General features: G+C 39.1%; 2 protein-coding genes across 5 annotated transcripts; one reads left to right on the forward strand and one right to left on the reverse strand.

Moving 5' to 3' along the window:
- The first annotated feature begins 5,559 nt into the window (after positions 1–5,559).
- Positions 5,560–9,606, forward strand: LOC108440213 (hemoglobin subunit beta-2-like). 4 transcript variants are annotated; one of them, XM_017718979.2, is made up of 6 exons: positions 5,560–5,842; positions 6,714–6,793; positions 8,371–8,503; positions 8,808–8,928; positions 9,031–9,253; positions 9,374–9,606. In XM_017718979.2, exons 1-6 carry the CDS (start codon positions 5,797–5,799, stop codon positions 9,500–9,502), a joined length of 732 nt encoding a protein of 243 aa, XP_017574468.1. In that variant the 5' UTR covers positions 5,560–5,796; the 3' UTR covers positions 9,503–9,606. The 4 variants fall into 4 exon arrangements, with proteins under 4 accessions (XP_017574468.1, XP_017574469.1, XP_017574472.1 ...); XM_017718980.2 differs by lacking the exon at positions 6,714–6,793 and having other exon boundaries at positions 5,562–5,842; XM_017718983.2 differs by lacking the exons at positions 6,714–6,793; positions 8,371–8,503 and having other exon boundaries at positions 5,567–5,842.
- Positions 9,607–11,718: 2,112 nt separating this feature from the next.
- Positions 11,719–12,432, reverse strand: LOC108417889 (hemoglobin embryonic subunit alpha-like). Its single transcript, XM_037535493.1, has 3 exons — positions 12,268–12,432; positions 11,970–12,177; positions 11,719–11,881 (listed from the first exon to the last, which is right to left on the reverse strand). The coding sequence occupies exons 1-3, from the start codon at positions 12,360–12,362 to the stop codon at positions 11,753–11,755; spliced, it is 432 nt and encodes a 143-aa protein (XP_037391390.1). The 5' UTR covers positions 12,363–12,432; the 3' UTR covers positions 11,719–11,752.
- Between the last annotated feature and the right edge of the window lie 930 nt (positions 12,433–13,362).

The following is a 13,362-nucleotide window of genomic DNA, read 5'->3' on the forward strand; positions in this document are numbered from 1 at the left end:
TAACCCACATGTTTTAATGATCAATCAGCCTATCTACTTAAAGAGGCTATTGCTATGTTTAATCGGCCGCTGAACACTGAAGCAGTGACAATGATTGTATGAAATTTAACCAATTAACTAATGGCAGTATGGAGTCATATGGTATACATGAGCAAATACATTTTTTTCCAGCTCACAATAAACTGTCATTCTCTGAATGCCACAGCAACACAGATCATGGCCGTTTGTTACTATGGCAATGATATACTGACTGGCCACTATCCATAAGCAAACCTACTTTGTAGGTACACACTTTTCTTCAATGATCAGGACCTCCACAGGACCATCATTACTAGCACTGTGGTGATACTCATGTGGTGGTGGTGGTGGTGTGTTAATATGTGTCATGCTGGGATGAGTGGATCAGTGCTGCTAGAGTTTAAAACACCTCAGTGTCACTGCTGGACTGAAATTGTCCATCAACCAAAAATATCCAGCCAACAGTGTCCTGTGAGCAGCATCCTGTGAGCAATGATGAAGGACTAGAGGATGACTAACACAAACTATGCAGCAACAGACAAGGTATTGTCTCTGGTGGACCAAAAATTTGAGAGTGTCTAATAAAGTACACAATGAATGAATACGGTGTTTAAAAACTCCAGCAGCACTGCTGCGTCTGATCCACTCACACCAGTGCAACATACACTATGACGCTGCCACCACGTCATTATTATTGCAGTGCTGAGAATGATCCACCACCCAAATAATACCTGCTCTGTGGTATCCTGTTGGCAGAGGTGTCAAATTCAGGTCCAGAAAGTAAAAGTCCTTCCCAGGATTTTGTTCCAACAGGCTGGCTTCTCTAGTTAGATCACACCACCAGCAGAGATGTCCAGCCTATTGGAACAAAACCTGGGAAGGATTTTTACTTTCTGAACCTGGATTTGACACCTCTGCCTGTTGGTGTCCGAACCATTAATGAACAGGGTATAAGGGGGCTAACAAAGTATGCAGTATGCAAAGGTTGTAATTGAAAAACGGGCTGTACTTGAAAAAATACAAAGTGCAGCTATATGGTAAGTCATGCTGATAAAATGGGCAATGGCTGAAGATACAATAAAAGTTGTGCTTAATGAAGTGGCCAGTCAGTGTGTTACATAAAGCATTTTCTTGCATATTTCACTTTTAACTAAAAAGTAGTACTTTAGCTAATCAAGGACTGAAGGCAGTAATTAGATGGGCCATGTGGGGTCCCCAAATTGTTGCCACAATTTTTTTAGCATTTAGTTTAAATTGTTTTTATATGCTGTAGCAGTAACCTTTCCTGGAACTAAAGAGCCTAGTCCAAACAATGAAAAACAGCAATTATCCCTCCTCCACCAGATTTTACTGTTGTGTGCTTTACACCACTGCAGACAGCACATGGCATTGTACATAGAGATCTTAGGCTTCTGTGCAGCTGCTTAGCCACTGCCGACCTACTGCCAATGTCTACTGAGACTGCATGGCTGTGTGTTGATTTTATATAAATTTGTATTTAATCAATCATTTAATAATTTGTTTACTTTCAGCAGAAAATTAATATTGAAATCTAAACTAAATCCAGTAACGGTTTCACATTGTTGTTTATTACCTTGAAATTGCTAGGATGTTTCTTTTTATTCTTTTTCGCTGCTAAAACAATATGAGGAGACACCAGATTTAGCCATCCAGTGACCAAACTTGGAGGGTCTCCACACTACTAAGACACCCTTATTTGGCATGGTGTTGGTGCAATTTTATTTATTTATTTTTATGTTTTGGCCACCATCTCCAGAAGAAGAAAATTCTTTTGTATTTAATCTCTTCCATTATTGTAATGCTGTCAAACACTCTCTGCTCAAAAATTTTGAGGTAATTGGCCATAAACGTTTATTTAAAATTGTTAACTAGTCTGTGGGTTTTCAAGATATTTGCACAATATTGGTATAAAAAATGTCAAAATTATTTAAAAACTTGAATAATTGTCAACAATTAGGCCACCACATGCAAACTAGTCATATCAGAGTGGTGCTTGATTCACTAAAATGGCTACAGGTCTAGATAATATATAACAAGTCTCACAAACATTAGAGACTTATATAATACAATTGTGATGTAGACCTCTAAGTTTCCACAAGGTTTAGGAGTATGTTTATGGGAATTTTTGACCATTCTTCCAGAAGTGCATTTGTGAGGTCAGACACTGATGTTGGACAAGAAGGCCTGGCTCACAGTCTCCGCTCTAATTCATCCCAAAGGTGTTTTATTGGGTTGAGGTCAGGACTCTGTGCAGGCCAGTCAAGCTCTTCCACACCAAACTCACTCATCCATGTCTTTATGGACCTTGCTTTGTGCACTGGTTGGCAGTCAGGTTGGAAGAGGAAGGGGCCATCCCCAAAATCTTCCCAAAGTTGGGAGCATGAAACTGCCCAAAATCTATTGGTCTGATGAAGCATTAAGCGTTTCTTTCACCGGAACTAAGAGGCGGAACCCAATTCCTTAAAAACAACCCCACACCATAATCCCCCCTCCACCAAACTTTACACTTGGCACAATGCAGTCAGACAAGACTGTTCTTCTGGCAACCACCAAACCCAGACTCATCCATCGGATTGTCAGGTGCAGAAGCATGACTTGTCACTCCAGAGAACACGTCTCCACTGCTCTAGAGTCCAGTGGAGGCGCTTTACACCACTGCATTTGACGCTTTGCATTGTGCTTAGTGATGTACGGCTTGCATGCAGCTGCTCAGCCATGAAAACCCATTCTATGAAGCTCTCTACGGTGTTCTTGAGCTAATCTGAAGGCCACATGAAGTTTGGAGGCAGTAATGATTGACTCTGCAGAAAATTGGCAACCAAGTTGGCACCATAATCCACTGACCCCACTCTGTCATTTTACGTGGCCTACCACTTCGATTTACTGTTGCTCCCAATCGCTTCCACTGACAGTTGACTGTGGAATATTTAGTAGTGAGGAAATTTCACAACTGGACTTGTTGCACAGGTCGCATCCTATCAAGGTACCACGCTTGGTTTTATACACTTGTGGCCATGGAAGTGATTGGAACACCTGAATTCTGTGATTTGGATGCGTGAGTGAATACTTTTGGTAATATAGTGTACGTATGATCACTACTCATTTTCACTCTGCTGATTTAGTTTGCTCTTGACATTTAACACCTTTTAGCAGGAGGTTGGTCTTAGTGGCATGCATTCTCCTGTACTCTCTATGACTTGACCTGTCTTTGGAACATGTGGCCACGCCCATTCTGAGTGCCTCAATCTGCCTCAGACATGGCGGAAATATTTTTTAATGTAATATGTGCTAGGGTCCTATTTCATCCTGTGTTATGGTTGAAGCTACTAACTAAGTCTAGCAGTGTCTACTAAAGGTCTAACTAGAAGGGCTAACTTGCCACTGTTTAAAATGTTTAAATTTCTTGCCTTAAAACACCTGATCCAGCTCATAAACTAATTACTAAGCCCTCTGTAAGCTGATCATGTGTGTTGGGCCAGGAAATCACTGAATCTGCATTACTGTGGAATGGAGTAACATATCACTGGCTAAATACAGTAAAGAGTGGACAATACATCTAAATACTGCCAGCTTCAAGTTACTGCTGCCATAAGAGTTGTTAGATGGTCCTGTTTAATCTCTACAAAGGATAATAAAGTTGACATGTCCTGGTTGGCCGTTATGTCAGTTTTGTCTTATTTTTACAGGATCTCCTACATGTCTATCACTGAAATAGGCTCCAATGCTGCTGCTCCAACCACTACATTCGCATTAATACAGTAAACTAACATTAGATATTTGAGCTGTTTAGTTCTATTACCAGTATGGCTAGCCTAGTTAGGCTTTTAGCAGACACTGTTAGGTTAATTAGCGCCAGCATCTAAAAACCTTAAAGCTGGTACAGTTTTGTTAATTTGTGAACAAGTAAGTTAAATTATATAGTTTTACACAGGCCAACATATGACCCATAAACATGTGTTACAGAAATGACTTGAAATGTATATGACAAGCATTGCTAATGATGTCTGTTATGCCAGTAAAGCACCTGCCCAATGCAGCACCCAGTAGATGTTTCACTATGCTGGAGGCGATTCACGGTGAATGTCACTCCAAATCAGTTGACCAATAGAGAGTGCAGCTAAACTACTTCTTCTAAAACCCATCCACTGTGAACGTGTGCTGAAAATCAAAATCGAAAGCAAGATTTCAGAGGCAATAATAATAATAATAATAATAATAATAATAATAATAAGAGTAAAATGAGGATATCTTAAAACATACATTTAAATTAACTCTTATTATTTGTATATGCAATGTATTTTGGGCATTTTAATATTTACCATGTTGTTTGTGTTCCACAGCATTGTAGCTACAGCAATAAAATGACAAAGAATAATTTGGACACCAAACATTTGTCGGCTGATCTACTGCATGGGGACAGTGGAAATGTGTCTAAACGTGATTTATTTTTTGCTGAATCTTTTTTTTTATTTAATGTTTTGGCTTGGCCTATAAAGGAGTGCTCAATCTTAGCAGCAAAGGGCCGCGGTAAAAATACTGTTTACCTTCTTCCCCCCGCCATACACCACTTCCTGACCAGGGCCTTAACGAATTTTATTCTCTGAAGCGCTACCAAGCGGTCAAAAATAAATATACAGTTACAAAAAACTAAACGAAAACAATAAAGAATAATATACATTTCATCTGAAATATTTTTAACAATCCCCACAGCTATTTATTATTATTATTATTATTATTATTATTATTATTATTATTATTATTATTATTATTAATATTAATATTCATATTAATATTAATATTAATATTAATATTAATATTAATATTAATATTATTATATCCTCACTTTCAACAACAAAATTTAACTCTCACCCAAATATTGTCAAAGTCTGGAACTGAAAACACGTCCACAGCTGTACCAGCTCATAAAATTACGCTGATAATTCAAAGACACCCTTATGTGCCCATTTGTAATTTCTGTGATGTGACATACCTCATAAACTAAAAAGGGAATTTCGAAAGGATTGCATAATTATTATTTTTTTCTTCAGAATTGGAAGAACACAAAAAAGAAACAATTAAAAGAATGAATAAAACCATAGAAAAATAATCTCAACAGGTCAAAATATTCACACAAACACACATAACCTGAAAAAATTCCAGACCAAGTTACTGACACTGTATACACTTGATCCGGTTAGTTTTGGCTTAAAGAACTATGCATGGCACACGTCCTGTCGTCATCACCTAGTTAGCCTACGTCTCCCTATACCTTCACTTTCAAATTATGTAAAGGTAAAAGCACGTCAAGCGTCAGCTTTCTGTGCCTTCAGCATGCAGCCGTAATTTTGTATTAAATATTCCACCGGTTTTAGTTTGTGTTTTCGGATTTTTTGCTGTTAGGAAACCGTTGCAAACCATGACGCTTTACTGCCACCTACTGGTGGGGGGTTATTGCTCAAACAACCCACTGAAAACAGACCGGGACGGTAACCACAGCAACTCGAAGTGTCAGACCATGTAATAGCCTATCACAGAGAGTGCTGAGGCACATATGGCATAAAACAGCTCTGCTGACTCACTAACAGAGCTCCAAACCTTCTCTGGCATCAACAGCAGCACACAAACTGTGCACCAGGAACTTTATGGCATAGGCTTCCATGGCCTGCCGTCCACAGCTGCATGCAAGCCTTACCTTACCAAACAGTGCCAAGCGTTTGATGGAGTGGTGAAAAGCGCACTGCGCCACTGCCTGGAGCAATGGAAACGTATTATGTGCATAGACGAATCACGTTTCTCTATCTGTGTAAGTTGTTCATTTTAATCCTATTCAAAACGATTTGTGCGTGTATAAAACACCAGTTATCCGGTCTAGAATAAAGCAGGCTAATAAAACTCGGAAAACATGTTCCTTTCACTTTCTGTACTGTTTCTGTAAATAAGGCTTCACTTGCCCGAGCTGCAGAAAGTCTCATTGTGCTTAATCCTGCTTCAACCCTCCGAATGCCCCGTGCAGCCAACTTTGTTGTTTTTATCAGTATGATGTTTTGCGCTGTATCGTCTGGTTTAGACTACTACAGTTATAACCTTTGTAGCACAACTTTCCAAACAATCGTTAACATTAGTGTTTTTAAGCCTTAGGGTACTTATTCCCTAAAGACTGACATTTTATATAAAGACATTGATATTTAGCCACAAGGCTTTGTGATTTGTGTAAAGGAAAAAGGTGTTGCCAAGTAGCCTTGGGAACACGTCATGAAAGTCATGTATCATTCATTCATGTATCTAAATCTTTCGTGAATTATAAAATTTGAACTGGTATTAAATTGTGATTAGTTAAGTTTTTTTGTCCATAAATATAATGATCTCTAAAAATACAATGCAATTGAAAAGTAATTTTGTATGTTCACTTGTGATTTTGGTCAGATGATGAACAAGAAGGAAAGATATAATAAAAGTGAAAAATCATTTCCTTGTCTCACAAAACCTTTGTTTTTTTCGTACACTATAAAAATAGTTCGTCAGTTCAACCTAAAACAGATTATTTCATGTGGTAACAAAAGCGGTTGAACTGGTTTCATTCAACTTTAATTGAAAGCATAGTTTATTCAAAGCATTTATTTAGGTTGAATTAAACTAGTTAATTTGCTTGTTACCACTTGCAGTTTTTTTTTTAGGTTGGACTGACGAACCATGCAGTTTGTTGCAGCTTTTTGGAAGATCGACATGCAACAGGATAGTCAGCTTGTTCATTAAAGTATGTTACATTTCATCATTTTGTAAATGAACACTTCTAGCCTCACACAACGCAGCAGGCAGTGAACTCCAGACAGAGAGAGCTTCCATTGCCTTGTTAACCAACTGCCAGGAATGCTGGTAAAAAGCAGTACCTCTTGTACATTCTGTCCATGTTTTTGTTTTAATGCATCTGACAGACAGGGGGCGACATTACACTTATTTTCTCAGGAATGCGCTGATTCCTCTGCTGAAAAACAGCGTGAAATCTATGTTGGTCAACATATGTTGGTTTATGTTGATCTGGTGCTGGTTTGGCTGGTCATCCAGCATAACCACGCATGCAAAACAAAACATATGTTGGTTTTGCTGGTGACCAACCATGCTCGTCTGGGCTGGATCGGTCTATGAAACAACATTAAATCCGTGAAATGGTCAGGACCCACTGGCGGCTCCAAACTTTTAATTCACACTCCTTTAACATATAAATAACTCAGTCACAGTGCATTGTCGCACATGCAGTTATTGAATTTTTCTGAATAATAATTGAAAAGGATAACTTATCATGACAGTTTTGTGTCGCGGGCTCTGCTGCTTAGTACAATGATGACAGGTCGAGTCTTTGTCCAAACTTTGCCTCATGTTAATGCTTGTTAGTGACACGGTATAGTGCACATAAGCTATATCCTATACCCATAACACACATCGTATGTAAGCTATATTAATTATGGAATAATTTGATAGCCGAGGGGTGTCCGTGGACATTTCATGTTTCGTGACGTTGCGTCTACTGCTTCGGTTTGTTGAGCACATGGTGGCTCATATTTGCAAGCTGTACTCGGCGGGACCATCTTAACAGATTCACTTCTCGTGCTGGTAAGATAAAATAAAATTAAACTGATTCTTACGCATAGCTTAAGACATTGACAGCTGGAACACGTACATGCTGAATGGACAGTAAACAAAATACGTCACGAATCTATTTGTCAAGCTTGCTCACTTTTGGAAAGATTCGTGTTCATGCATGTGTTCTTTCTGTGTAGAACCGACACACATGTATAGATAAAGTAGCCTAAAGGCTATTTTCACATCGTGTTTTTTGTAGCTTATTGAAAACACATTTTAATTTCATGAAGAGATATGTACAGATCCACGCCAAAGCAGCAACTTTAGTGACAGTATTTGTTGAATTGTTTTAAAGCCAAATTGCGTTACTTTTTCACTTTGGATCGATACATTGGTGCATCTCGTGCACGAGCCAATATTCAACTGAACGTACAGGCTACCTGTATTGGTGGTGTGCTAGTTTTTACGTTTGTTGAGGAAAATAAATAGCCAATAAATATTAGATCCATATCCAGAAATCGAGTTATTTTATTAATTTGGATTATGTGGATTTTTTTTCGGTTTAGTCCTTATGAAGTTTCTGGGTTTATGCGGTTATAGGTTTTGCACAGCCCTTTTGGTAAATGTTGAAATATAGAAATTATATTTCCACATATATAACCTTTAACAGTAATTAACTAGACAAAAACACTGATGTTACATTGCCCCTGGGTGTGAGTGTGTGTGTGATTGTGTGTGTCTGCCCTGCGACAGACTGGCGACCTGTCCAGGGTATATCCTGCCTTCCGCCCGATGCCCGCTGGGACCGCATTCAGTGGGATACTACCGATGTCGAGTGGTGCGATAAAACTTCAGACTTCCAATATGAAGCCTTTTCAATTACAAGGTAATGAAATAATCCAGTTTGAAAATATTTTAGACCATTAGCTGAAGACTGATGAGCAGTGAATGTAGTTTGTAAAGTCGTTGAATTCATCTTCCAGCTGTTTTCAGCGAAGGATTTTGCATGCGTCGGCAAACCGAGTGACGACATTTCAAAAGAAAACTGAACCTTGAAAATCCTTCGGATTGACGTGACTTGACCCACCCTATGAGACGTTCATCCAATCAGATGGGTCCGGGAGGGGTGGGCTTATGGGTATTTAAGCTGCAGACCGGGATTCTCATCTTACAGGGTTCTTCCTCATCAGGACACGCAGAAACCTCCAAAGTCAGCAACATGGTTGAGTGGACAGAATTCGAGCGCGCCACCATCCAGGACATCTTCTCCAAAATGGATTATGAGTCCGTGGGACACAACGCCCTGACAAGGTACCTTATGCGATTATGTGAATCATAGATCACTTTAGTTCGGACGTATGTGGAAAAAAGACGTTCTTCGTAACACTTGCTGTTTTTATTTCCACTACTCAGGTGTCTGGTCGTGTACCCGTGGACTCAGAGATACTTCGGCAAGTTTGGAAACCTGTACAACGCCGCTGCTATCGCAGGAAACCCCTTGGTTGCTGCTCACGGCGCAGTTGTGCTCCATGGTCTGGACAAAGCTGTGAAGAACATGGACAACATCAAGGCTACCTACGCTGAACTGAGCGTGCTGCACTCTGAGAAACTGCACGTGGACCCCGACAACTTCAGGGTGAGCGCCGTTGTAGTTTAGAGCAGGAATGATGTCTTTTAGTCGTCTTCTGTTCAACGTTTTAGTTCCGCTTGATGTCTGTAAGATCACTAATATTTCTTCTTCTTTATCTTCTCACAGCTGTTGGCTGATTGTCTTACCATCGTCGTTGCCGGTAGACTGGGGAATGGTTTCACAGCTGATGTGCAGGCAGCGTTCCAGAAGTTCCTGGCTGTTGTAATCTCTGCACTGACAAAGCAGTACCACTAGACGCTGAATGGACTTTGACTGATAAAGAGAATCATCACATGTTTCCTGTTTAAAAACGAGCCTGTTTTTGTCAGTTAAAGCAAATAAACAAGATCAGAACTGAAGCATTGCTTGTGTTTGTTCATGTGTTTGGTGCAGTGTGTGGCTTTATGATACTCAAACATCTCTATTGTGCAAAATCTGTTACGCTTCTTTGCAAATAAATATGATGCTGCACATTATACTGTAACAAAAGATCACGTTATTAACCCAATGCACTTTAAATTATTTCCATTCAATAAGTTTCGAATTTTCCTACAGGTATTAAAGATAAATACATGACTAATAATAACTGGTATTAAGAAGTTCAGGAAGAATAAAACAAGTAATATCACATCAAAGGAAATATAATTATATACTAAAAGTATAACATTTTCTGTTTTAACCTTACCGCTGGGATTGGCTTCAGCACCCCCTGCGACCCTGAGGGAAAAGCGGCTTAGAAAGTGTGTGTGTGTGTGTTAACCTTATTAATCTGCCTGCATTTAATCAAAAGTTATGTAACCCTATTGAACAACGCAAAGCTTGCTTATTTGTCTGAAGTAGTGTTTGTCTGATCAACAATACTTTGGTTGAATGGAAACAAAATCGAATAGCTGTCGTGTGGTTTAGGGGGGAAAAATACATTTTTCAATCAGATAATCAACCAATTATGTCATTTTAATGGGGCATTTACACCCCTCATTTCCAAAATTGTTGGGAAGCTGCAGAATGTAAATAAAAAATGCAATGCTATACAAATCATGTAAATCCTATATTTAAATGTAAATACAGCAAAGACAACATATCAAATGTTTAAAGTGACAAGTTGTGCTGTTTTTTAAAAGATGTATTCAATTTGAATTTGATGCCAACAACACGTTCCAAAAAAGTTGGGACATGGGCATGTTTACCACTGTGTTTCATCACATCTTCTTGTAACAACAATATGTAAGCATTTGGAACTGAAGAGACCACCTGTTTTCTTTAAAAGTGAAATATTACCTCATTCTTGCTTAACATAGGATTTCAGGTTCTCAGAAGTTCGAGGTTGCCTTTGTCCTGTTTTTATTTCATAATGCACCAATTGTTTTCAGTTGGTGACAGACAGTGGTTTATATAAGTGTTTCTGGGGTGATTTCCACTAAATGACCATGTCTGGTTTTAAGGCAGTGCCGTCTGAGGGCCCAAAGATCATGGGCAGCAAATTCTGGTTTTGTCCTTGTCCTTTGCATACAGAGATTTCTCCAGATTCTCTGGATATTTTGATATTATGTACGTAGTTGATGAAAATATAAAAAAAAGCCCTTGCTATTTTATGCTGAGAAATGTTATGCTTAAATTGCTGCAATAATTACCTGTGCAGTCTTTCAAAGAGTGGTGAGCCCCTCCTCCGCTTTCCTTCTCAAAGACTTAGCCTCTCTGAGATGCTCTTCGTAATATCCAATCATGTTACTGACCTGTTGTCAATCAACCACCAGGTGTATTTTTAGCATTACACAAGTTTACCAGACATTTGTTGCCCCTGTGCCAACTTTTGTTGGAATGTGTTGTTGGCATCAAAATTCACAAAATTCCAAACCGTAATATCATTCCAAATGAATGATATTAGTAATTGGATATGAAGACGTGCACTTCAAAAGAGTAGATATTTGTCCTCATAAGAAATATTCTGTTATCCACACGTTAACCTGACCATTGAGAATTACAATAGGACACTATTAGTATTTGTATAGGCTCCAGCACCCCCCGCGACGCTGAGGGAGAAGTGGTTTAAAAAATGGATGGATGGAATATTTGTTAGCAAATACTGATTATACTGATTATAGAACAACTCGTTATTTTATCAAAGATTTTCAGTTTTCAGAAAACACATTTGTAGAGTTCAAATCGTTAATTATTATAGAAATGTGTAGTACCCTGAATCCCTACTTTTTAAGTAAACTCAATCTGTAACACGTTACAGAGCCGCAGTAAAGTTCACTCTAAACTCACATTTGCATCATTGAAAAGAAATAACGAAATAGATTTTTCTAAAGTTTTTGGCATATTTGAGAACATTTATGGGCATCTCATGTGTTGGAAACTCCCTAACATAGACAAAGACATAAACAAGATTAGCAAATAGTGTTAATGGTAAATAAAAGTTCAAGCACATTTTGTTTAGATCATTTAGAACAATTTATTGGATCTTAAAGAGACAGGCTGAGCGTCTAATGTGAGCTCGGCAGCTTATCGGTACTTCTCAGAGAGAGCCAGAGCCACAGCAGAGAGGAACTTGTCCATGGCCACGTGCACCTCAGGAGTGAAGTCGTCGGGGAACTGGATGGCCAGAACCACGAGCAAGTTGTGGGACAGGATCTACAGAGAAAGAAAGGTCCGATTAAAACGCTGTATGATGAGCGGGAATCGAGAAGGAACTGGCAGCATTAAGAGTCACACAACTTGCCTTGAAGTTGGCTGGATCAACGCGCAGCTGGAAAGCGTGCAGCTCGCTGAGGGTGAGCAGTCCGTTGGTCAGGTCATCGATTTTGCTGACAGCCTCTGCCACGCCAGACATCACAGTCTTTCCGTGCTTCCTCACTGGGGCAGAGCCGGGGCTCAGGTCCTTCCAGTGGGAGAAGTAGGTCTTGGTCTGCGGGTAAACGACCAGCATCCTGCACGGACACATACAGACTTTACTGTCAGACCTGAAGAGAAACTGGACAGTAAACAGAGAGAAGAAATGGATGAATCAAGCCTCCTACCTAGACAGAGCGTCGGTACCGATCTCCTCAGCTCTTGGGGCGACCTTGGCCCAGAAGCTTTTGATGGTGTCCTTGTTTTTGACGGTGAGGCTCATGGTTACAGAGTGCTTTGGAAGAGGACTTCTGTAAAATGTCACAGGGAATCGCTCTTTTATACCGCGAGCCAAGCCGGCACACCCGGGACCCACCTCGAAAACGCTCCAGAGATGAAAGATTAGTTGCCTGACAGAGACAGGCCCCCCGTTCAGAGGGTAGGTAACAAAATACTAAATTTCACAGATCTACAGTTGTACAAATACATTTAACATTCTCAGGTCAAATAAGCGCGTGAAACGTTAATCTGTGTTTTTTCTTGTTCAGCATGAATTAATTTCAGTGTTTTGGGGGCTGAATGGTGACGTATTCAAAATATTTATGAAAGAAATTCTTTGCTGTCATATTTCTAAACAATTCACTTAATGGTTCCCTATTACTATAAAATGTTCAAAGATTCGCTTTAAATCTGTTTCTCTTTATTTCTGCCTTGTGACTTTGTTTGCTCTTGATTTTTGTTGGTTGATTTATTTGATCAGTCTCTGAATCAAAGTAGCCTGTGCAGTGAAATGAAACAATTTGGATTTTCTTTTATCAACCGAACCCAAACATTTTTTGATTAACCAGTAAAAGTACCGAGTTCATTGTAAGGCTTGCCAATAATGAATGTTTCAAAGAATGTTCTTGTTATCAAAAGAAGCTCATTTCTGTAGGTGTGACATTTGAGAGCAGATAAGTGTATTTCTGCTTCATCACTGTTATGAGCTTCTTCCTTTGAAAATTGTATTTTATGGCCATTTAGAATGCACTCCCCAGATGCTGAGTAATCCATTTTCCCGAAGAGAAAACAATGTATTAATTACAAGAAAAAGAAATTAATAATATATGAATATACAAACTAATTAATTTCACGATCCAGGCAGAATACCTTGGACTATAGTTTATATGGCTTAAGATTAAACAACTGTGTATATTACTTAATAAGGATCTTAGACTTAGACGTACATCATACATCTGTAAATCGTTTATTTACTTTATACTTATGGTGGTGTTCTTTAAATC

Source organism: Pygocentrus nattereri, chromosome 27 (genome assembly GCF_015220715.1).
Source record: "Pygocentrus nattereri isolate fPygNat1 chromosome 27, fPygNat1.pri, whole genome shotgun sequence".
Lineage (NCBI taxonomy): Eukaryota > Metazoa > Chordata > Actinopteri > Characiformes > Serrasalmidae > Pygocentrus > Pygocentrus nattereri.